This window comes from Schistocerca nitens, chromosome 5, assembly GCF_023898315.1.
Source record: "Schistocerca nitens isolate TAMUIC-IGC-003100 chromosome 5, iqSchNite1.1, whole genome shotgun sequence".
In the NCBI taxonomy this organism is placed as follows: domain Eukaryota; kingdom Metazoa; phylum Arthropoda; class Insecta; order Orthoptera; family Acrididae; genus Schistocerca; species Schistocerca nitens.
Genome location: NC_064618.1, coordinates 821,428,209 through 821,454,874, shown reverse-complemented (window position 1 = coordinate 821,454,874; position 26,666 = coordinate 821,428,209). Strand labels below are relative to the sequence as shown.

Genomic DNA, 26,666 nt, shown 5'->3' with positions numbered 1-26,666 from the left:
GTGTTTCACTCCTTCAGCGTCTGCCGGTCAAGGGCGCCCCTCCCGGGATGCCACTTCCCGCCACCTTCCAGACCAAAGGTCTGCTGCCGTGCAATGACCGCGAGAACCGTGGTCTGTCGGCCTCCAGGTCGCCCGATCTCTTTCTGTTCCCAATCTTGCTGCAGCTGGCTCGTTTATGCCACACAGCCCTCATCGATCTCAACCTGAAACGAAGAAGAAAATAAGTCCCGGGACAAAAATCCTCTTGTGTCACCAGAGGTCCCATCCCCGGCTTCACAACCAGATTCTGACCTGTCGTTCATGGATGTCGCCCCCTCCTTGTCGGTGACGGGTGGTGACCCGGCGGTATGACTGGCTTTAGCCTGTTCATCCCCCATTTAAATCATCGTTCTGTGGTTATCCAATGGAATTGTAATGGATACTACCGTCACCTTCCGGAATTAAAATCCCTTATTTCGTCTTACTCTGCAGCTTGTGTGGTCCTACAGGAATCTCATTTTACTGAGGCTCACTCACCGACCCTCTGTGGGTTCCGTGTTTTCTGTCGAAATCGCATCAGACACCTGCGTTCTGGTGGCGTTTGTACGTTGGTCCGTACAGACATTGCTAGCACGTGGATTCCTCTTCAAACTAAATTGGAAGCGGTTGCTGTTACGGTCCACCTGGACTCTGAGGTCACGGTTTGCAATCTTTATCTCCCTCCTGACAAGACTCTTACACCTGCTGCCTTAACTGCCCTTCTTCAGCAACTTCCTCCTCCCTTCCTCCTCCTTGGGGCTTTTAATGCTCATCATGTCTTGTGGTGAGGCAGTGCATTTCCATCTAGACAAGGTCTTCTCTTAGATCAGTTTATTACAGATCACAACTTGTGCCTTCTAAATGATGGCTCCCCTACTCATTTCAGTGCCGGTCATGGTACCTTTTCTGCCATTGATCTTTCTCTTTCTTCTCCCTCTCTCCTCCCTTCATTACACTGGTCGCCACATGACGACCTTTGTGATAGTGACCATTTCCCGTTGATTCTCTCTCTCCCTTCCCACTCCCCGATGGACAGGTTACCTCATTGGTCTTTCCGATGCCTATTGGCCCCTATACACTGCACAGGTCATGTTTTCTCCCTCTTTGTCGGGTTGTATTGATGACGTCCTACATGACGTGTCTGACGCGATTGTTCGCGCAGCTAGCCTTGCTGTAACACGCTCATCTGGACCATTTCGTCGCCGGCAAGTCCCGTGGTGGAGTACGGTCATTGCCATCCGTGATCGCTGTCGAGCTTTACAACATCTTAAGAGGCACCCATCCATTGCCAGCCTTATTACCTTTAAACGCCTTTGCGCTAAAGCCCGTTATTTAATCAAACAGAGCAAACGGATATGTTGGGAACGACTTGTTTCTTCCCTCTGTTCTACTGTCCCTGTGTCACGGGTATGGGCTACACTCTCTCTCTCTCTCTCTCTCTCTCTCTCTCTCTCTCTCTCTCTCCCTCTCCCTCCGAGGTTGCCATCAGCAGTCCACCCTCCCAGGCCTTCACCTCCCAGATGGCCTTTGTACGGACCCGTTGATTCTTGTGCAACATCTTGCAACCCATTTTGCAATTGCATCAGCATTAGCCTCCTATCTGGCTGCTTTCCTTTGCCAGAAACAGCGGGCCAAAGCTGGAAACCTTATGTTTTACCCCTTGTGAGTCAGCATCTTACAAGGAACCTTTTACTGAATGGGGATTTCTTTCCGCACTTTCTTCTTCTCATGATACAGCCCCTGGCCCAGACTCCATTCATAACCAACTGCTTCAACATCTCAGTGCTCCACAACAGGAACATCTTCTCCGGGTGTTTAACCGTATCTGGCTCCAGGGTGACTTCCCTTCTCAGTGGAGAGATAGCATTGTGGTTCCTGTCCTTAAGCCTGGTAAGAATCCCCTATTTGTTGACAGCTATCGACCAATTAGTTTGACAAATGTTGTTTGCAAGTTACTTGAACGGATGGTGGCCTGTCGGCTCAATTGGGTCCTCGAATCTCAGGATCTATTGCCCCCTTACCAGTGTGGCTTCCGAGAGGGACAGTCTCTGATCGATCATCTACTTCGCTTGGAATCCGCAGTTCGGCAGGCTTTTTCCCAGCGCCGCCATTTGGTTGCAGTATTTTTTGACCTACGCAAGGCCTATGACACGGCCTGGCGCCATCACATCTTACTTACCCTTCATCAGTGGGGTCTTCGGGGCCCACTCCCGATTTTTATCCGCCAGTTCCTGTTCCATCGGTCATTCAGAGTTCGAGTTGGTACTGTTTTTAGTTCTCCACGGACCCAGGAGACGGGCATCCCACAGGGTTCTGTCTTGAGTGTACTTCTTTTCCTCATTGCAATAGATGGACTTGTGGCCTCTGTCAGTCCTTTGGTCGCCCCTGCCGTGTATGTGGATGATTTCTGCATTTGGGTTAGTTCCTCTTCGATGGCCTCTGCAGAATGGCAGCTCCAGGGCGTCTCTCTGCATGGACCCTCTCACACGGGTTTCAGTTCTCTGCTTTAAAATCGCGGGTGGTCGACTTCTGTCGCCATACTTCGATCCACCCTGATCCAGAACTCTATCTTGATGCACCACAATTGCCTGTGGTCCCACAGTTTCGTTTCCTAGGTCTTTTCGACAACAAGCTCGCTCGGCTGCCCCATATCAGACTTCTGAAGGTAGGATGTTTCTGTAAACTCAATGTCCTTCGCTTCAGTGCCCAAACTCTTCGCCTTTACAAATGTGTGTGCGTGTGCGTGTGTGTGTGCGTGTGCGTGTGCGTGTGTGTGTGTCAACATGCCAACACTTTCGTTTGGTAAAAACACACACACACGTGTATGTGTGTATGTCTGCAGTCTCAGAGAACTGAAACTAAGTTTCATATCTCTGAGACTGCAGACATGTGTGCAAGTTGTGTTTGCGTGTGTGTGCGTGTCTACTGCTGACAAAGGTCTTAATGGCCGAAAGCTTTAATTGTGCGAGTCTTTTAGTTGTGCCTATTGCGATTCTGCATCTTCGCTATATGGTGAGTAGCAACTTTCCTTCTCTGGTATTGTTACATTCCATCTTGGGTTTTCCATTGTTTGATTTTCACCAAGGAGTATTTCAGACATCAGTCTCAGAAAGGCATTTGCCAAAAAAAGTGACTTGATTCCCTGTAGAAACTAAATTTTTGTTTAATTCACCAGCAATGCTCAGAAAATGATGGTTAAATGCTGTACATACATCTGATTTATCAGTAACAGAAATATTTTTGCTAAGAACTGACTATATCATCGACCTTGTGCTGCTGACCAGACACTTCCTTCACAACTGACCATAAGATTTTAATTTTATCCTGTGAATTGGCTATTCTATTTGCATACCACATACTCTTTGCCTTCCTAATAACATTTTTAAGCCCATTACAATACTATTTGTAATGGGCTACTGCAGCCTGATGCTGACTACTTCTAACATTTTTATATAATTCGTGCTTTGTTCTACATGATATCCTTATCCCACTAGTCAGCAACCCAGTCTGCCTATTACCGCTAGTACCCCATTTAGAATGTTCTAATGGAAACAACTCTCAAAGAGCATGAGAAATGTGTTAAGGAAAGCATTATATTTATCATCTATGTTATTGGAACTATAAACATCCTGCCAACATGTTGCCAGTGGAGTTCTTGAGGGATTGGACTTAGTGGTGCAGACTTACTGTTATGTGCCTAGTTCTTTCAGAGCACCATCAAGAACAAGTTCTCTCTCTTTTCAAAGGTTTCACATCAGGTGGCCAGGGCAAAGTCATTGGCATAGACATAACCAAGGATGAGCATGTTGTCATCACCACCATCGTGCAGTTCTAGTTTCCTGGGTACAGTAAAACAGCCTCTTCCACTTCTGTCCATGTGTTACACCTGAGGATAGTATCCCCTGTGGACACTAAAAATTCATCCAAGTTCTGCCTTGACAACTCCTAACAGCCAAACTGTGTGTGTCAATGACCAATACACTGCCAGCTAGGGGGAAATGCAGAGTAAGTTGCAGCAAACCCCACCCATAAGCTATCACAGCATGGGGGAATGACCACGTGCAAGCACAATGACATCATGGGAGCCAAGGGATACCGTCATACTAGTGACAAAACACAGTGTTTTAAGGAAGGGTAGATACAACACAACAATAAGAATTCATGTGCCAAACCAGTAGAAAAGAGCCTCTGAAAGGTGAAGCTACAAAAGTCTGAAGTCACTTGGAGAGCTGATAGTGAGCGAAAACCAGCATTATGTCATAACTATCCTCACTGCCACAGTATGCACTGGAAGCACCAACATAAATACCCCAACCCCTTAACCAACATCTGATGCTGATTCCAACAACCCAGTGCGCAGTCTCGGCTCTTCTGTCAGTTGCAGTTATCCAGTGAGAGGAGAGACTATGGAGGTTAACCCTCAGCATGTCTAGCTCTTTTCGATCATTTGTGGAACCACGAGCCTGGCAGGAAGGACACTGCTGCAGCCAGCTGTCTTGCCAACATGTGAGCCCACACTGATGGTGGGTGGCTCCAAATAGCATCTGCTATGGTGTAGACACATTAGGTGTCTGGCCAGCAAGCAGGTATTGGGAAACGGTACAGGCACCTGCAACAGTGGTGTGTTCGTGCAATGCTCACAGTGATGTGGGTGAGTAGGTAGGGAGTGGGAGAAGGGGAAACTGCAGGGCAGAGGGTTTGAATGTAGGATGGGTGAAGTTAGCAATGCAGGTGTGTGTGTGTGGGGGGGGGGGGGGGGGTCCTAGTAAAAATTTATGCCAAAAGAATTACAGGATCAGAGGATGTCTTGCAAGGGAGATGCTGGTTATTGGGGAGGAGAGTAGAGGGTAGGAGGGTACAGATGACAAGGACTGTGAAGCAGTTATTGAAATAGTGTGTGCTGTTTTCAGCAGTGTGTTTCACCGCTTGATGGCCAATGCTTCTCTTGGGCACAGTTTGGCAGTGGCTATTCATTGGGATGGACAGCTGATTGGTTGTCATGCCCACATAAAATGTGGATCTGTTCAGTACACCCACCCAATACGTCCTACTTATATCTTATCACAGTTCTATTCTATCTTGTAAGAGGCAGGGCCACCTGTGAAAAACATTTTGTGATAAAAATACAATAGTAGTCTCTGAGGAAATGCTGCACTCTGTGGTACTTAACATGTACCACAACACAAAGTTCAAAAAATATGTTGACTCGTTTCCACCAGATATGTGGGGCCAGTTTCACTTCTTACTTATTTACACCCTTTCGAAATGCACTAGATGGTGACTCGACATCCACTGGTCTCTGTTCCAGCCAGTGACCCCTGATCCTTTTGTTCCCACTAGCCTACAAATTGTTCATTGCCTCCAGTGGTAGAACAGTAGAAAAAGCTAGGAATTAGCCTATGAGGAATGCCAGACATCGTCTCTAAAAAATCTCATCTGCTCATAATTAAATTTAAAGGAAAAATTCGACTATTTCAAGATTCACTTACAGCCAAAGTGTCAGTACTCCATAAATATCAGTTGCCCTAATTATTAAGTAAATGAGTACTGAAGAAAATGTCTTTCAAGGATTGCAGCCATCATTACACAAGTCACGAAACAAGTGAAGTTTCTTAATCTTTCACCATTCCATATTATATATACATCTCAGAACTTAATAATTGTTGATGTTAGTAATTCTGGCAGAGTGCATATACCAGTAAAATATACAGAAGGGTCCAGAAAAATGTAGACTGTCTTTGATAGTCAATATTAATGAAACAAAATGACGACGTTTCAATTCTTGCAGTGGGGGGGAAAGGTTGCTTGGTGTTCAAAGTGACCCCATTTTAGCAGCTAAACGACATCAATGCTGCTGAACTGTTGATAGTTACAGCTGTCAGTGTTGCCAGTATGATAGCCGCACAAGACCCCTCAATGTTTTCTAATAGTTCATTAACTGTAGCTGGCCTCTGTTGATAAACTTCATTTTTCAAAGTGTCTCTTTGCTAGAAGTCAAAGGTGTTAAGGTCTGGAGAGCATGATGGTACTCAACAGCTCCTCTTCGGCCTATCCATTGTCCAGGTAGATTTTCATCCAAGTAGGTAGTGACATCTCTGTGGTAGTGAAGCGGAACGTCTTCTTGCGGGTAAAGTCTTTCATTTCCGAACACCTCTCAGATGGCAGGTAAAATCGATGTTCGCAGCATTTGAAGACTCACCTCACCTATTATGGTACCTTTAAAGAAGAATGGGCCAATCAAACTGTGTACACACACACACACACACACACACACACACACACACACACACACACACACACACACACACACACACGTTATTAATAAAATTGCCTGTGTGAATGTCAGGATTTTAAGGAGCCCAGTACATGCAGTTATGGCAGTTTACAGTACAATTCAGTTTGAATTGCACCTTGTCAGACAAGATAACCATCCACGCAAGCCATTCATCCTCAAGAAACGTGCCTTCAAACTGTTCGCAGTACTCCATCCAGGTCATCCTCTTTCAGAGCGTGCAGTGGTCTTGGAATGTATGCTTGATTAGCTTCCACTGCTCTCGCATGCACCCTGCTTCACAGATTTTGTTATGTTACCTGGTAAAATGATGCAACACAGCAATGCTGGAAGGTGGACTTGTTAATGGGTTTGGTCGACCGGACTTTTTCTTTCACACACCTTGAACAGTACTGTTGGCTTCAAATTTATTCAGAGCATGGTAAATTGTTGTATGTGTTGGTGGTTGAGTTCGGTACACATTATACCATTGTCTTTGTACCTCCATCATGTTTTCGTACTTGCAGTGCCACTTGAATATGGCCTTGATTTGCTCAAATGACCATCTTACTTCATTCATTGCTGCACTTTCATCTACTGGAAAATTCACACAAAGATGTGTTGAGAAAACAATGGCCTATGCTACCACGTAAAATTGCAGTAACATGTGACTTTGCTCCAAAGATACTAATGAAGTGTGTCTACATTTTTCTGCACCGCCTCTGTACATACTTCTGCATTATGTGTGTGTGTGTGTGTGTGTGTGTGTGTGTGTGTGTGTGTGTGTGTGTGTGTGTCTACACATTTCCATTTAGATTTCATTGTAAAGAAAAGAAACTGTGTAGCGTCAAGAAAAGAAACTGTGTAGCGTGTGGGAATTATAATTGTGATGTCTTATCTTCCAGAAATGAACAGAAAAGAAGTTGATGTTATCACTGTCCCTACAAAGGATCAGATGGTAGTCCATGAACCTAAAACTAAAGTTGACCTCACAAAATACTTGGAAAATCAGATATTCAGGTTTGACTACGCATTTGATGAAACCTGTTCCAACGAACTTGTTTACAAGTTAGTAATATCCCAGGTGTCAATTATAATTTGTAGCAGCTAATGTACTGTTTTGACATTGTGTATGAAGTTAAATCTACATATATTTATTTTACTAGGTACACTGCGAAACCTTTGGTGCAAACAATTTTTGAAGGAGGGATGGCAACTTGCTTTGCTTATGGCCAAACAGGTAGTGGAAAGACACATACAATGGGTGGAGATTTCCACGGAAAAACCCAAGACTGTACAACAGGGATATATGCAATGGCAGCAAAAGATGTTTTTAATTTCCTGAGGTCCTCAAAATACAAGCCTTTGAACTTAATGGTGTCTGCCAGCTTTTTTGAGATATATAGTGGCAAAGTATTTGACCTCTTAGCCAATAAATCAAAGTTGAGGGTTTTAGAAGATGGAAAGCAGCAAGTACAAATAGTTGGTCTGACCGAAACAGTAGTTGACTCTGTGGAAGAAGTTCTCAAGTTAATACAGCATGGAAATAATGCAAGGTATGTTTTGTGTTGTTAACCTTAATGGCTTCTTTGTGACTCAATCTTCAGTTTCACCTTATTAGAGGATTAATTATAGAAATGGGCTGAAATTTGTGATTAAAGTATTGAAATTGATTATAGAATAACAAAGAATTTTATAAGTAAAATATGGAAGTAAACTACTAGTAATTTCTGTTGACCCTGTTCCGAATAGGACTGTAAAAACTTTTAATATATGGTTAAATGTTTAATACTACTACTACTACTACTACTACTACTACTACTACTACTTTTTTAAAAAAGGTTCTGTCTGCTGTACTTGTTATTGAATAACAATATTTTGTAATTTATTTAAAACTTTTTGAACATAGGACATCTGGACAGACATCAGCAAATACGAATTCTTCGCGATCGCATGCTGTTTTCCAAATTGTCTTGAGGGTAACAGGAATAAATAAAGTTCATGGGAAATTCTCCCTCATAGATTTGGCTGGCAATGAAAGAGGAGCAGACACTTCATCAGCTAATAGACAGACAAGTAAGCCCCACAAAATTCGTTAGAAAATCATTTTTCGTACTTTTTTGATTAACTGTCCATTGCAACTGTTGATAGATAGAAAAGATTTCCTCTTTCATTTTATTTTTAGATTAATAAGCAAGTTTGCTTATATTATTTCAATGATGCAGTTGTGAAGTTGGTGGCTCCATATAAAGATCAGATAAAGGAATATGTAACAAGTTGTAAATGTTTAGGTGGATCATTTATTTCATTGCTATAGGTTGATACATGTCACAAGTAAATTAATGAAATATGAAGACAATCGAGCACAATTAAGATGTTGTATCTTTTTTTAAGTTGTTAATTTCACACATTTCGCAAAAAAAAACCACACACACACACACACACACACACACACTCTCTGACTTTAAATCGAAAATGGATAACCACCAGTGCTGCTAACAGCAAAAATATTTCTTGCATGGCATAGGAGTGCTATACAATATATAAATTAATTCTTGTGATATTAAAATTTCTTCATTTGAATGGACTGTGCACATTTTTTCACAGGGATGGAAGGTGCAGAAATCAATAAATCCTTATTAGCATTGAAGGAATGTATAAGAGCCTTAGGAAAGAAAGGGGCTCATCTTCCATTTAGAGCCAGCAAATTAACACAGGTTTTGAGGGATTCATTTATAGGAGAAAAGTCCAGAACATGCATGGTAAGCTATGACTTCACTGTTAGATACCAGTTATTACAAGTAAATGTTTGGTGTCACATATCTGCAGTCATGTCTTAGGAACTGCGATCTTTTTTGCCGTAAGAAATGAACAAACACCATCTACATCACAATCCTTTTTGGTAATTCACAAAGATGTATTCACACTGTCCATGTCATTTCAATTTGTTGAGGCCAGTACTGAATCCTGATAATGAGGTTATGAATTACCATCTGTGATAAGTACCAAGTCTGACTATAGTATTGGAATTGATGAATTGACAGTGATAAAGTTTACTAATGGCCAAAACAAACTTCGTAACTTACATTCCCAATCAGTTGTGTTTGGTAAAGTACCGAGAAGGGAAACATTTATTTGCCATCGAAAATATGTAAGTATGAACACATCAAACAACATTTAAGAGGATAAATAGAGCCTGTTTGTCTTATCAGTTACATTGGTTCTTGCTGAACATCTCATGAACCGCTTTGTGACCACATGTGTGTGCTCTTGTCACCTAGTTACTTACCAAATGCATTAAAGGGAAATTGAAGAAATCTTCCTATCCTTTACTTCTGTCATGCTGAATTGTCTAATGAACCTTTCAGTAACTGGGTGCTGCTTTGGGCATCACACGATACAGTTTAGGCACTAATTGTATTTGTAATCAGCTGGCCCTACATCTGACTTATTCAGAGACCACATCTACTGAGAGTCTTAAACTGTATTTGTGTAGAAAATGTTTTCCGTTCACAGTGGGAGAGAGGATCACCCTTAACCAGGTGAAAATCCAATATGCTCCGCAAACTGCTTGAATGGATGGTAGCCAAATGACTTAGTCCTCAAATCATGGTCGTTTCCCCCCTCCCCCCTCACCCCCTCACCCCCTGTAAGAGAGGTTTCCAGGAGGAATGATCCACAATTGACCATCCAGTTAGTTTGGAAATAAATCCAAATAACAATCCAAAAGGCTTTTTGTAAATGTCACCACCTCAATGCCACCTTTTGATTTATAGAAGGCATATGACACAGTTTGCTGCCATAAAAGTATTTGTCCTCCATGACAGGGGCTTTTGAGGCTACTTCCAGATTTTTGTCAGTTTTTCTCTCCCTTATAGTTTCCCTTTACTTTGTATGTTGCTCAGCTCTCCACAGGTGGAAGAGAACTGAATCTCCCAGGCCTCAGTGCTGTGTGTTAGTGACCTTCATTGTACCTTGGACCTCTGATCAAACCCACACTGTATGTCAATTATTTCTGCTTTTTGTATGGCTCTCAGTTTGCAACATTGGCTGAACACCAGCTCCAAAGGGCCAACGAAAGGGCCTCTGCTTGTGACGAAGCAAGCTGGGATATTCTTTAATTCCCCTCTTGTTTTGCCATCTGCCTCCTTAAATTTATTTTTCAGTTTTAACTAATTAACATTAACATAAGTGAATATAATCTGTATTTTCATATGATGTTGTTGTTGTTGTGGTCTTCAGTCCTGAGACTGGTTTGATGCAGCTCTCCATGCTACTCTATCCTGTGCAATCTTTTTCATCTCCCGGTACCTACTGCAGCCTACATCCCTCTGAATCTGCTTAGTGTATTCATCTCTTGGTCTCCCTCTACGATTTTTACCCTCCACACTGCCCTCCAATGCTAAATTTGTGATCCCTTGATGCCTCAAAACATGTCCTACCAACCGATCCCTTCTTCCAGTCAAGTTGTGCCACAAACTTCTCTTCTCCCCAATCCTATTCAATACCTCCTCATTAGTTACATGATCTACCCACCTTATCTTCAGCATTCTTCTGTAGCACCACATTTCGAAAGCTTCTATTCTCTTCTTGTCCAAACTAGTTATCGTCCATGTTTCACTTCCATACATGGCTACACCCCATACAAATACTTTCAGAAACGACTTCCTGACACTTAAATCTATACCCGATGTTAACAAATTTCTCTGCTTCAGAAACGATTTCCTTGCCATTGCCAGTCTACATTTTATATCCTCTCTACTTCGACCATCATCAGTTATTTTACTCCCTAAATAGCGAAACTCCTTTACTACTTTAAGTGTCTCATTTCCTAATCTAATTCCCTCAGCATCACCCGATTTAATTTGACTACATTCCATTATCCTTGTTTTGCTTTTGTTGATGTTCATCTTATATCCTCCTTTCAAGACACCATCCATTCCGTTCAACTGCTCTTCCAAGTCCTTTGCTGTCTCTGACAGAATTACAATGTCATCGGCGAACCTCAAAGTGTTTACTTCTTCTCCATGAATTTTAATACCTACTCCGAATTTTTCTTTTGTTTCCTTTACTGCTTGCTCAATATACAGATTGAATAACATCGGGGAGAGGCTACAACCCTGTCTCACTCCTTTCCCAACCACTGCTTCCCTTTCATGCCCCTCAACTCTTATAACTGCCATTTGGTTTCCGTACAAACTGTAAATAGCCTTTCGCTCCCTGTATTTTACCCCTGCCACCTTCAGAATTTGAAAGAGAGTATTCCAGTTAACATTGTCAAAAGCTTTCTCTAAGTCTACAAATGCTAGAAACGTAGGTTTGCCTTTCCTTAATCTTTCTTCTAAGATAAGTCGTAAGGTCAGTATTGCCTCACGTGTTCCAACATTTCTACGGAATCCAAACTGATCTTCCCCGAGGTCCGCTTCTACCAGTTTTTCCATTCGTCTGTAAAGAATTCGCGCTAGTATTTTGCAGCTGTGACTTATTAAATTGATAGTTCGGTAATTTTCACATCTGTCAACACCTGCTTTCTTTGGGATTGGAATTATTATATTCTTCTTGAAGTCTGTGGGTATTTCGCCTGTCTCATACATCTTGCTCACCAGATGGTAGAGTTTTGTCAGGACTGGCTCTCCCAAGGCCACCATTAGTTCTAATGGAATGTTGTCTACTCCCGGGGCCTTGTTTCGACTCAGGTCTTTCAGTGCTCTGTCAAACTCTTCACGCAGTATCTTATCTCCCATTTCGTCTTCGTCTACATCCTCTTCCATTTCCATAATATTGTCCTCAAGTACATTGCCCTTGTATATAAACCCTCTATATACTCCTTCCACCTTTCTGCCTTCCCTTCTTTGCTTAGAACTGGGTTGCCATCTGAGTTCTTGATATTCATACAAGTGGTTCTCTTCTCTCCAAAGGTCTCTTTAATTTTCCTGTAGGCAGTATCTATCTTACCCCTAGTGAGACAAGCCTCTATATCCTTACATTTGTCCTCTAGCCATCCCTGCTTAGCCATTTTGCACTTCCTGTCGATCGCATTTTTGAGACGTTTGTATTCCTTTTTGCCTGCTTCATTCACTGCATTTTTATATTTTCTCCTTTCATCAATTAAATTCAATATTTCTTCTGTTACCCAAGGATTTCTAGTTTCATAAAAGAAAAATATTGGCCCTCAGTTTTAAAGAATATAACACAAGATCTAATTTCGTGCTTAGTTTTATGTATGTAATTGATTTTCTAATTTATTTTGGCTATGCCTAGTTAGTATGTTTGGTTATAGGGTGAAATCAGTAATTGTTTCACAACTTAAATTCTGTTGTTGACGTATAAACAAATATAAATTCTGTAATAATTATAAACATTTGGAAGACAGAATACTAGTAATCTTAAAGTATCTATTTGGCTCTATTCGAAAACATGTTAGCAAAACCATCCCTTAATTATTTCCAAAGTAGATAACAGGTTTGTCAAAAGTATTGTTTGCATAACGATATTTGTTAATTTCATGATTTAAACAAATAATCCGACCTAACTCGTGTAGTAGTAGAAACTACTAAAAAGAGCAAATTTTTCGATGTATTCAGTTAATTTAATGAGTTCAGTTTTAATTGTAATTTCTGTAAATTTAACTTTAAACAATGTGTAGTTTCAGCACCTGTTATTGTGATTATACACAAGGGCCTGATTCTTGGTCACAACACAGTCAGTCCACAGCAGAGTTTCAGATGAGGAACCTGTGTTGCTTAGAATGGCAACAATGCATCAACGTAACAGTGAAATAAGCGTTACATCAATAGACCGTGTGTAAAAACAATGTCATTTTCTGTTTCCATACATTCCTGTTTCTTCTTCAAGAACTGTGATCATTGTGGTTAGCTTTTACAGCTTGTAAATGTTAAACAGTAAACTATTGTAACAATATGTGGAAGTTTGTCTGCTAACTATTGATGAGGCTTATCGAAAGTTTAAACAATAGTGCACTGGCCATATAACTGTGTATTATTAGGGGGTTGTGAAAAGTGAAAGTATAAAGTACTGTGGAACGCAACTGTGCACCATCGGCTACATTATTTACAGCAGTCAGTTTCGGAATCCACAACCCATTTTTTTCAGCCATTGTTGTCCTCTGTGTTGACGTACTGCGTTGCAACAAACGAAGAAATAAAAGCAGATGGAACTGTTATATGCTCGGACCTTTTTCCATAGCTTCCATTTCTCTTCCTTGAAAATGTGAGATGTGCATGTCTACTATCAGGCCACAGTCCATCTTCATGCAAAACTGTATTTGAGTACCCAGTGCGTGGACATTTGTTACAGTCCTGATATTTGGGACTCCTCTTCAATAAAAAGCTGACATAGCTGCTCCATATTTGTCAGTTAAAGACTAGCCACAAGTGAAACTGTAATGCTCTCTGCTTCCTTGCCCACACCTCGTAGGGAGTGGATCGTGCTACTCTCCCCCATATTTACCTAACCCTGGTCTCCTTCCGAATGGATTATGGTTGCTAGATTTATGACTCAGCAGCACTTTCAGCTTGGAAACAATCTGATCCAGTCAGTCACTGTGGAGTAAGACTGGCCACTGGTTCCTGTGACTCCTTGCTGAAGTGGGGATATATCACGTCCACATCTAACAAGGGAACCTCCCCATCGCACCCCCCTCAGATTTAGTTATAAGTTGGCACAGTGGATAGGCCTTGAAAAACTGAACACAGATCAATCGGGAATACAGGAAGAAGTTATGTGGAACTATGAAAAAATAAGCAAAATATACAAACTGAGTAGTCCATGCTCAAGATAGGCAACATCAAGGAGAGTGTGAGCTCAGGAACGCCGTGGTCCCATGGTTAGCGTGAGCAGCTGCGGAGCGAGAAGTCTTTGGTTCAAGACTTCCCTCAAGTGAAATGTTTAATTTTTTATTTTCAGACAATTATTATCTGTCCGTCTGTCCCTCCGATGCGAGGTAACTGCGCCGTAGTATGGGGACGCTACACCTAAACAAACATCGATACACACGACGTCAGTCGACTACAGCGCACGGAAGAGAGTATTCCTGCTAACGAGGCAGTTGACTGTTCGCTACTTTGGACGAGAGTGCATTAAATACGTGAGATGTATTCCGTGGGCAATATGAATCCAGCAAATATAGCTCGCGGTCGCAAAACACATACACTAAACTTACTACAGTGAACAGAGACGTCAATGAACCAACAGACAGATCATAACTTTGGGAAAATAAAGTAAGTAAACTTTTCACTCGAGGGAAGTCTTGAACCAAGGACCTCTCGTTCCGCAGTTGCTAACGCTAACCACGGGACCACGGCACTCCTGAGCTCACTTTTTCCTTGATGTTGCATATGTTGCACATGGACTACTTAGTTTGTATATTTTGCTTATTTTTTCCATAGTTTCGCACAACTTCTTCCTGTTTTCTCAATTGATCTGTGTTAAGTTTTTGAAGGCCTATCCACTGTGCCGACTTATAAGTAAATCTGAGGGGGGGTGCGATGGGGAGGTTCCCTTGTAAGTCTACATACATACTCCCCAAACCACCAGCCATGAGGTGTATGGCAGAGTGTATGTCTCACTGTAGCAGTTATTAGGATTTCTTCCCATTCCGTTTACATATGGAGTGCAGGAAGAAAGATTGTTTGAATGTCTCTATGTGTGTTTAATCTTATCCTTATCCTGATCCCCACGTGAGCAATACATAGGAGATTGTAGTATACACCTAGAGTCGTCATTTAAAGTTGGTTCTTGATACTTCGTTATTAGGCTTACTCGGAATAGTTTACGTCCATCTTCAAGAGTCTTCTAGTTCAGTTCCTTCAGTATCTCTGTTATGCTCTCCCGTGGATTAAACAAACCTGTGACCATTTTTGCTGCCCGTCTGTATATGTTAAATATTCTCTGTTAGTCCTATTTGATACATGTTTCACACACTTGAACAATATTGTAGAACCGGTCACATGAGTGAATTGTAATTAATCTCCTTTCTAGACTGATTGCACTTTCACAGTACTGTACCAATAAATTGAAGTCTACCACCAGTTTTACCCAGGACTGAGGGAATGTGATTATTCCATTTCATATCCATACAAACTGTTACACCCAGGTGTTTGTACGAGTTGCTTGATTACAACAGTGACTCGCTCCTAAAGTCATAGGATATTACATCTTTTCATTTTTGAAGTGCACAGTTTTACTTTTCTGAACATTTTGAAGTGCACAGTTTTACTTTTCTGAACATTCAAAGCAAGTTGCCAATCTGTTTACCTCTTTGAAATCTTATCAAGTTCTGACTGAACATTTTTGCAGCTTCTCTCAGATAGTACTTAGTTACAAATAGCTGCATCATACACAAAAAGCTGATTTTACTATTAATATTGTTTGCTAGGTCATTAATATACAACATAAACAGTAATTGTCCCAACACATTTCCATGGGCTCTCCTGAAGTTACTTATACATCTGATGACGAATCTCCATCCAAGATAACATGCTGTATCCTCCCTCCAAAAAGTCCTCAATCCTGTTACAAATTTCATTTGCTACTGCTTAGGATTGTACTTTCAACAATAAGTGTAGGTGTGCTACAGAGTCAAATGCTTCTCGGAAGTCAAGAAGTACTGCATCTATCTGACTCCCCACATGATCTGGGTTTTCAGAATCTGTACTAGTAGTCATTGAGGAGGTCATTCTGTTCAAGATACTTCATTATGTGCAAACTCGGAAAGATTCTACAACGAATCGGTGTTTTGTGGATCACTTTTACTACCCTTCTTGTAGGGAAGTGTAACTTGTGCTTTTTTCCAAGCACTGGACCTTGTTCTTTCTTTGGGGGTCTGTGGTAGATTATAGTTAGAAGAGAGGCTAATTCAGCTGCAAATTCAGTATAGAATGTGACAGGGATTCCATTGGGTCCTGGAGCTGTGTTCAATTGTAATATTTCACGTGTTCCTCAACACCAATGACACTAATAATTACTTATTCATCTTTTCAGTGATATGAGGATTAAATTGGGCCCATTACCATGGGTTTTCCTTTGTAATAGAACATTTGAAAATGGAGTTAAGCATTTCAGCTTTTGCTTTGCTACCCTCGGTTTCAGTTCCTGTCTCATTCGTTAGTGACTGAATGCTAATTTTGATGCCACTAACAGCCTTTATATACCACCAGAATTCCTTTCAGTTTCATGAAAGATCATTTGACAGTATTCTGCTATGGTGGTCGTTGAAGGCGTCAAGCATTGCTCTCTTCAGCCAAACTCGTTTCATTCGGCATATCTCTAGCTATAGCGCTACGCTTTGTTTTACACCTATTGTGCAGTAATCTTTGCTTCTTCAGAATTTTTTTTTTTTTTTTTTACAGTGACTGTATACCATGGAGGCTCCCTCTCCCAATCTGAACTGTTCTACTCTATCCAGTGCAGAGTTTTTTAATTCTTGCTTTTGTTATACTGTGTTTTAACTAATAAAATTTATATGTTGAGTGTAACTGAGAGCAAAATACTTTGGCCTCTTTCCAGAAACATAACCTCAACTACTCTGTCCCGCTAGACGAGAGGATTCAATCCCACATTCTCTCCTAGAATTCTTGTTAAGAAGAGTGAGCTTCTTTTATCTTAGTTGGCCCCAGTTCATCACTTCTAGGGACTTATTATTGAAGCTGAAATCTTTTGACATCATAGGTTCTCATGGTTCCAAGCGATGTAATAACTTCTGAAAAATTGCCTGAGCAGTAATTTCTGTTTTTATGTTAATTTTATTCTCTCACATTTTTCTACCACACTGTCTTTACAATTTCCACTTCAAAAAAACTGAAATTTACATTGTTATTGCCAAAAATGAAAACGTGTCCGATCACATCAGAGGCATGCCTACTACTACTCCATTCTGTGGTACTAACAGTATTCCAGAGAGTTTACAAAATTTCTTGACAAATGATTTTCTATTAATTTCTATTATTATTGTTTTGTAAACAAATCCAGAAATAAATGTAATAAATTGCATCAGTAAAACATGCTGAGTCCTCCCTGATTCTGTCTCACCCTGTGCAGGAGACACCTAGATCTACCATTGATATGCCACTCAGTCGACAAGGACTGACACAGCCAGTATTGTCTGCAGAGGAGACAGAATTCACAGGAGATGATAGTACTTGAGGTACCTCTGGTACCAGTATCACAGGTACAGGACTTCAGGAGCTAAATCGCAAATGCTGATGTACTACAGTTTGCCTTTAGATTATGCAAAGAACAATTATGGCTTTCAAAAATGCACATTATTTGCATTGATATACAATAAAATTATATGTATTCTTTGGTAGAACTGTGAGCCACAGTTTAGGCAGTACCAACTGTAGCTCACTTACACAGTTACCTTCTGACAATTTCCTAATCATCCAGTATATCAGCTGACATCTTCAAAAGTATGGGTTCATCAGTTGAAGTGCACCTCAGGACTGTCTGACAGGTTGTATGTGCTCCCCATGTTTTCCACCACCCCCCTGCCCTCCCCCCTCCCTCCCTCCTTTCTTTCATTAGTACCCAAACCACGAGTTAGGATTGGCCTGCATGACCTGTGTCAAGGACATTAAGTTCGTCACTCACTTGAACTTTTGATATGTATCCCTCTCAGTTCTTCAGGAGTGTCAGGATTCTGCTTTCATTTACACTCGTGGCTCTAAAACTGTGGATAGGACAGGACATGCTCTTACATCTCCCATTGTTCGGGAATGACGTTTGTTACTGGGAATGCCAGGGGTTTCTGCGGAGCAGGTACCCATTAACAGAGCAGGTACCCATTAACAGAGCACTATGTTGCACTAAACCTCCCTCAACCACATTTTAATTTGTAGTGACTCAACGAACAGTGTCCAGGTCATTGATCGAGGTTACTTTTTTACCCTGCTTTATATATTATTCATGATATTCTCTCTGACCTTATGCGTGCTATCTGCTGAAATTGTCCTCTTGGTCCCAGGCTGTGTGGGTATGAAATGGCTGACTGTTTGGTTGGAGGATCGATTACTTGCCCAACATTTGCTTTGACTTTAATAGGTGCCAATTTGCAAGTGCAAATAAGATAGATCACCACCTGGTGGTTATTGCCGTCTTCAGTAAACTAGACACACTACTGTGTGGTGCTCCTTCCTCAGTTCCTCCCAGGAGAATGGGCTGCACTATGTTGCCTCTGCTTCGATCATACTAGATTATTCCATAGTTTTATGTTACATAACTGGCCACCTCCATCTTGGGGTTGCGGAGCCCTACAGACAGGTCACATCCCAGAGGAAGCCTCTTCATTTGGGCTCTCCATGCCTCTGCTATTGCCAGACAATTTGTGGACAGTTGAACTGGTTTTCAGTTTTCTCTGTGTAAGTGGTGTTTGTTCTGAAATACAACACTTTAACGAATTTGCGATTGGGAGCAGGTTGGTTATGGTTCGGGCATGTTACACCTCATCCTGTCATCCTGAGTTTGGGGGACTGTCTAAACACACACACACACACACACACACACACACACACACACACACACCTACGTTTACTTTTAGGCTGCAGTTAGCCCTTTCTTTCTGCCACACCCTGCTCTTAGTAGTGGGTGCTGCCCACCCTTTTAACACACATACTGTAATAGGTCTGGGGTGGGATAGCTTTGGGAGGAATGATCTCCATAGCTTACAGAACCTCCAGGGGACACTAGCTGGGCCCCACTAACCTATTGACTTGATTATTTCTCTTGCTTTATTTTATCAGTTTCTGTCCAACTACATCCCTTAGGAATCTTCCTGGTAGTTTAAAACTGTGTTCTGCCCAGAGACTCAACCTTTGGACCTTTGCCTTTCGCAGGCAAATGCTGTACTGAATGAGCTACCGGAGCATGTCTGTCTTGTGCCAGTATCTCATCTCCTGCCAACCAAGCTTTGTCAAGAGTCATGACTGGATAGCTCATTTGGTAGAGCACTTGCCTGTGGAAGACAAAAGTCCAGAGTTTGATTGTGGCATGCAGTTTTAATCTGCCAGGAAGTTTTATATCTGTGCACACACCGGTGCAGAGTGAAACATTCATTCTATAGCCATTATGTTTTAGCTTTCTTAAGTGTACTTTCACAAATCCCCAGCTAGAAGATATACTTTCCTATGTTACTTCTATGCTCTTAATTGGTTTGGTCAGGGGCAGCAGATGTGGTTTCTTTTTTCGACACAAATGAGCCTGGGAGACCAGTCATCTTCTGCGACCTTCATACCAGCCTGTCAAATGTACCTTTATTTCTCTTTAAATTACTTCTCAATTGTAGCACCAATATTTTTGAAGATAGCTCTTTGAACAGTATAATTGGGTAGATAAACAATCTACTTGCAAAGTGGCAGCAGAAGAAAACATATGAAAGCAAAATAAATGGGTAAGCTTTTGGAACCAGTGGCGGCTCCTCCTCCTCCTCCTCCTCCTCCTCCTCCTCCTCCTCCTCCTGACAGGAGGGTTGCAGGGAAGGAAGAGGGATGAAGGACTGATGAGGCTCAGGAAACAGGGAGCATTATGGATATATCACCTATAATCCCAGGTCAGCGTAGACTTCCCGGGCGGGATGTGAAGGGAAGACTGATTGCTGGGAACTGCGCTGGATGTATTTAAGTGCCGAGAGATTAACTTAGGTAGAATATACAGCAACAAGCGAGACAGATATGACTGGCAAAACATCATGCAAGAGCAGAAAGCTTCTCCCATTGTGACCGTCCCCACTGTAAGACTTGACCTATGCGTGCTTCTACCACCACCTTCACAAGCCCTGTAAATTGCAAAACATACACTTACAAATGGATGGTCATCAGTGAAAAGATATGTCGTGCTCCAGCTGTTGTGTAAATATTGTTCGGCCTGCTACATTGGCCTGACTGCCACCAATTTATCAGTTCTATCACCAATTTATCAGTTAGGATGAATGGGCATAGGCCGAGGTGTATACTGGCAACACAAAATATCATGGTGAAGAGTGTGCTCTACATGTCAATTGTGACCTTGGTGTCACAATCTTGGTGCCTGTTTCACCACATGTGGCTTCTGGATTGAATCCCAATACCAGTTTCTCTGAACTACTCGGGCAGGATTTGAACTTACAACATGTCCTTGGTTCTCACTACACACACATTTACATTAATTTCTTCAGTATCATCATTTCTTCTCAGTAACTACTCCTTTCTTCACTGTGTTTTAGTATCCTGTGTCTCTTATTTTCTGACTCGTCTGTTTTGGCTTGTTCCCAACCTCCACCTGTCTACCATGTACAAAAGACTTAGCTATCTGCTCTTGCATAGTGTTTTGTCAGTAACCTCTTTCTTGCTTATTACCCTATCTTCTACCTTCAAGCTCTCAGGCTTTTAAATATCATCTGGTGCAGTCCCCAAGAATCTGTCTTCCCTACTGCTGTCCTGTAAGTCTCCCCTGACCTGGGATTCTTGGTAATTTTTCTGTAAGTACCCCCACTTTCTAAAAGTCACCAGACCTTTTCCTTCATCCCTCTTCCTTCTCCTTTAACCCTTCTGCCAGAAGTAGGAGCCACTGGCTCCAGAAGCTTGTGTATTATCTTTTAATCCACAAAATTATGTCATATCTTCAAAAATTAATTAGTTTTACTAAACTGTTAGGCGTATTGACAAGAGCCTTGCACCATAGTTACTACAGTGTGAAGTTCGTTTTCAGTGATCGGTTGTAATTTGAAAAAATCATTACAAAATATGAAAGAGAAACTCTTTATATGAATCATCAGCCAGCCATTATACAAGATGGGGCCCCTCCACGCCTGCACCAACGTGGTGACCAAACCAAAAGTTCTACTGTCACCTCCGTAAAACATGTTAGTTATCTAGTAAGTGGATCACAGGATGCTGGGCTGTGATGTTGTCCGTGCGTCTGGGTAGGACTACGCATTAACACGGTTCATCAGGTGATAGATAGTGGACGAAACGCGAGTGAGGGTAGCGATTTGAAGAGCAGAGGGGAAAAAAGTGCCATGGCTCGTGCCGTGGGAAAAAAACCTCTGCGACAGTGGGATGGTTACATGGTACAGAGAAGAGGTACTGAATCTGAAAAATGTTTGGCAATGTAACCATTGAAGTGAAGAATCCAGTGGATGATAAAATTAATTTTAAACATAAACTGAACTAATGATCGTATTTACCAGATTGTAAGAAGACCTTTTTTCCCAAATTCATCATTGAAAAATACAGGGTTGTCATATGTTCCAGGCTTAACTATTGCTTCGGAGGTCAACATTGTGACCTGAGGGGAAACACCTTGTTTCACAAAGCATCTAGCATCCAGTGCACGTTGGTCTATGGATTATTCATATGATTTTGAAACGCATCGCTGTTGATTTCTTAACATTTATGAACGTATTCCAACTTGATTTCTGAATGAATCATAAGTTGATTTTTGAATGCATGCATAGTGTATGTGATGTGTCTGCCAGAAGAATCTCAGCTCGCATCTAGAAATAAACTTTCCTGCAGACAAAAGGGGACAGGGCTATACGAGCTGAGCGGAATAAAGCCAAACGGGTGAATGCCAATCGCTGTTTGTTATCTGCTTGACGGGGTTTGCGAATGATCAGCTTTGTTATAATTTCTAGTAAAATCCATAGATTTAGGCTACCAGAGTGCAAATAAATGACAAACAGCAATAACAGTTGAGAAAGATTACATATTATCTACTCGGTGTATCCAAGAAAATGAAATTTTGACAGAAAAGTTTTGGCCAGATCGTCTTGCAAACTATTTGTATTTATTTATTTATTTTTTTAACAAGGGGCAGGCAGACTAGAAGCAGGAGAGGCACCACAGGACATTTTAATTCCCATTGTCGTGAATATACAAGGGGTGTTTGAAAAGTCCGTGCAAAAATAAAAACTACTTACGTGTTGGGGTTAACGTTCTTTATTTTTCGACATAGTCTCCTTTTAGACTTATACACTTCATCCAACGCTATTCTAATTTGTTGATCCCTTTCCAATAATAGGAATTGTCCAAGTCTGCAAAATAGCTATTGGTTGCTGCAATCACCTCCTTGTTTGGATAAAATCTTTGTCCCACCAGCCATTTCTTCAAATTGGGGAACAAATAGTCGGAGGGAGCCAAGTCTGGAGAATAGGGAGGACGTGAAACGAGTTGGAATCCTATTTCCATTAATTTTGCGACCACAGCTGCTGAGGTGTGTGCTGGTGCATTGTCGTGATGGAAAAGAACTTCTTTGCGGTCCAATCGCTGGCGTTTTTCTTGCAGCTCGGTTTTGAAATGGTCCAATAACAATGAATAATATGCACCTGTAATATTTTTACCCTTTTCCAGATAGTCGATGAGGATTATCCCTTGTGAATCCTCAAAGACAGTAGCCATAACCTTTCCAGCCGAAGGAATTGTCTTTGCCTTTTTTGGTGCAGATTCTCCCTTGGTAACCCATTGTTTAGATTGTTGTTTGGTTTCAGGAGTATAGTTATGTATCCATGTTTCATCCACAGTGACAAAACATTGCTTAATGTCCTGTGGATTCTTCCTGAACAGCTGCAAACCATCCTTGCAACACTTTGTCAAGCATGAGCAATCGCAAAACCCATCTAATGGATAGCTTTCTCATGTCCAAATGTTAATGCAAAATATTATGTACCCATTCACTCAAAATGCCCACAGCACTAGCAATCTCACGCGTCTTAACTCTTCTGTCACCCATCACCATATCGTGGATTTTATCAATTATTTCTAGAGTCATAACCTCGCCAGGGTGTCAAGAGTGTTCAGCATCACTTGTGTGATATGGCCATTCTGAAAATTTTGAAACCACTTATAAACTGTTCTAATCAAAGGTGCAAAGTCACTGTAATGTTTATCAAGCTTCTCTTTAGTCTCAGAGGTGTTTTCCCTGTCATAAAGTAATGTTTGATCACCACACAAAATTCTTTTTCGTCCAATTTTTTGACAATCACTCTACTTCCTTGATTCACATCAATGCCATACACAAAGAAATAGACCAATATGGCTGAAACTTGGTGTGTGTTCTTTCCAAAGATGGTAGTAACTAAACATGACCACGTTACGCGCCAATGGTGCCATCTCTCAGACTTTGCACGGACTTTTCAAATGCCACTCGCAGTTTGATGAATCCATAACAAAATATACATGTTTGAATTCCACAGAGCGAAATACAGTGACATGCGATTGAAGAATGCTGTGTGAAGAGGCGTGGCACTGCACTTTGGCATACTGAATACCAAATATCATGTATTACATTTCCTCAAACATGTGTGTTCCATGTATCAGACTGTTCAGAAAGATGTGTGCTACAATATGAACATTTTTTTGAAAAGTCGATTTTTTTTAAATTTTTGGCATTCTATCTCAAATGCTTGGGGCGGGGGCTCGGAAATATCATAGATCTGGGGCAGATGCGCGGAGCAGTCTGAGTTGTGGGGAGGTGGGTGGTCTTCACATTTAGTGATTTTGGGCGTTTCATCTTCGTTTGCTGCTCTCAAGTCGAATGAAAACAAAATGGATTTCTGTGGCAGGGAGCTATCAAGTGAATTAAAATACATTAATAACATTTTAGCCGTCCGTAATTATGTTAGTTTCAGATCTTATTTTATTTCCACATTTCTGACAGTCGTGCATTAATCGCCTTACAGAACAATGAAGTTATTTTTGTCTGTTTGCTAAAGAGATTTGGCGTATATTAATCTTTTCCGCTGAGGCAGTCAATTTATGTGAAAAAAAATTGTTTAATTCCATGCTACTGGCTAGTTTCAACTCTTCGCGGCATTTCAAGTGCACATTTTCATGTTCTAGCACGTATGGCATTATGCCATAATAAAGAACCAAACATGAGATAATACAGTACTGGTAGTCCAAGAAAAGCTTAATGTCAGGTCGAGGCCTACTTCATTGGGAATCTGGACATGCGAATGTGCACTATAAGCCGAATTATGCATTGTAATATGGTTCATGAAATTCTGATGCTGTTGGAATATCCTCTGATGTCATGTTTCTTTTATGACACAATGTGTGATCTTTAAATTTCTTACACGTACAAACATATGGGCTTCCTACGTCATCGTAGCTGCTCAAGAACAGTGACGCCTGTTACCTGGCACTCTCTGGCAACTGCTGAAACTGATTTCTTAAATCGCAGAGCATTTGACTCTCATTTAAAAATCAATTCTTTGAGGACGAGCAGAAGAAGAATTTAGAGCCCAAAAGATTACATTTATGTGATGTATTTTAAAGAGTAACACGTGCAAAAGAGATCAACATTATATATGAAAGCTTAGCTTCTCTAGGAGCTTTTTAATCTATAGGCAGGGGAGAGCAGGCATTGTAATTATGATGATAAAAAATCACTCACACTCCCATCACTTACTATGAATACTTTTATTCTCGCAGCCTATGCACAACGCGTGTAGCATAGAGCACGTACTACAGGGAACTGATCTGGTAGAGATACAGTTGTTCTTGCTGCCGTAGGGTAGCGATATTATTGCAGGTTGAGCCAGTGGTTCTACGTCCCCACAAATCTTAGATACCAATATTATATGTGAAAACTTTGCATTTCTTGTAGCAACACTGTGTGTATTAATTTAAACCATTAACTTTTTCATATTTTGGTGTTCACGTCATTTAACAGCGATGTTCCTGTTGGCTGACTACTCACGTGTCCCATGCTCTGAATATCCTCTGTCATTGGGTGGCGAGATCATGTGACATGAGCTGTGATTGGCTTACAAAAGCACATCACAATCTCTATTTCAGTGCTTCGGAAAGTAATATATGGTGTTTGGTGGAATTCACATTTATACTTTCGTAATACGAAAATATACAGTGTACATGTTGGTACACATCAAAGATCTTACCAAAACGTGCCGCCACCCCCCACCCCACCCCTCCCTCCCTCCCGAGTTCCGTTTACTATAGTGCCGAGAAATTCTTCACCGGTGTAGAAAACCATAGCCATTCAAAGGATTTATAACCTTTACAGTTCCTGTAGGTAGTACACTGCCACTTAACACTGAAAAAGTGTAGTTTCACCTGGGAGAAAATTTATTTTTAACCAGGAAATTCGGGAAAAATCAGGATTTTTTTTTCCTTGTCCGCGTATACACCCTGATAGTGCATCTTTCTCAAGAATGTGGCTCAGCTATATTACTTCATTAAAAACTTCCCTCCATAATTGCTTTCAGCATATTTAAAGCTAATGTCTCTTAAAATTCTTTGAATTGATGAAGTGCTATCTTTGAAGCCAATTTCCTCTTGGAGAATTGTAATAGTATCCTATGATGTTCAATATTCACAATTTATATACATTTCAAGTACGGAGCACCTTAAAACACTATTGTCAAAACCATTTGTGCTAAAGGCAACTTGCGATTTAGATGTGTTCCAACGTGGCACGAAACCAACTTTTCCTTACATTTGGACACTTCTGTTTACAATTTGCTGTACAGTTCTCTTGTTGACACTACATGCTTCTGCAGTTTGTTCTTGTGTCTTCAGAATATTGACAATAGAAGTATTGCTTTCAGATTCATGATTGAAAATGTTGAAAAAACCCAGTAAAAAGCCCACCTCCACCTGCATGTGAAGCACTTCACGTTTATTACTTTCACCTGACATATTTATTTAGAAATCGCACTAATACATTTACAAACTCACATTCACAGCTAATCTGCTACAAGAAACTATCAGAAAGTTGAATGAATAATTCAGTCACCCTGTAAATGAAATTGTGTTGTCACAAAATATGGCAACAGGAAAGAAGTTCTTGCTGCCTAGCAGTAACTCATTGTTAGGCACTCAGAAAGAAAAAGCAGTTTTTTGCTTGCCAGCGATAAAGTTTTTCAAAACTTTTTTCCATCAGAAATCCGAATGATGATGATGAAATGTGTGCTTGTTTCTTCAGCAGATTGTTTAGTTGCTTTCATTTTCTTCCCTGCCATTTTGTCACTGGTGTTGAAATTGAGGTTACCTTGCTTTTATTAGAAAATTGATCATTTAGCATTAAGCTAAATATGGAAATTGCTCAAATGAGTCTTTCCTTTTATTACATGAATTGTAATTCTTAAAGGGGAGGAGATATTCATTTAATAAATTTTCATTAAACATGTCTTAAGGTAAATGTTTACTCATTTTGTTTTTGTTACATTAGGCTTCGCTTACTTCAGATAAAACTTTTTCGCTCTGTGTTGATGTTTTACGATGTTATGTATCCTTTTAAAGATTTTCTATTGTGTACCACTGTTGTATTGATATGATGTGCTGGCCTGGGGCATATGTAAACCATTTTTCTTGCTGCTTTTTTTGGCACAGCTTTTCTAATTACTAGTATGCTCTTCTTCCTG

At 40.9% G+C, this 26,666-nt stretch overlaps 1 protein-coding gene across 2 annotated transcripts in view; it reads left to right on the top strand.

Annotated features, from left to right (window-relative positions):
* Positions 1 to 26,666, top strand: part of LOC126259250 (kinesin-like protein Klp10A) — a 291,616-nt gene that overhangs the window by 255,064 nt on the left and 9,886 nt on the right. For both annotated transcript variants that reach the window (XM_049955875.1, XM_049955876.1), the window contains exons 8-11: positions 7,195 to 7,357; positions 7,456 to 7,845; positions 8,199 to 8,365; positions 8,897 to 9,051. In XM_049955875.1, the coding sequence (XP_049811832.1) occupies positions 7,195 to 7,357; positions 7,456 to 7,845; positions 8,199 to 8,365; positions 8,897 to 9,051 (875 nt within the window). The remainder of the gene's footprint in view (positions 1 to 7,194; positions 7,358 to 7,455; positions 7,846 to 8,198; positions 8,366 to 8,896; positions 9,052 to 26,666) is intronic.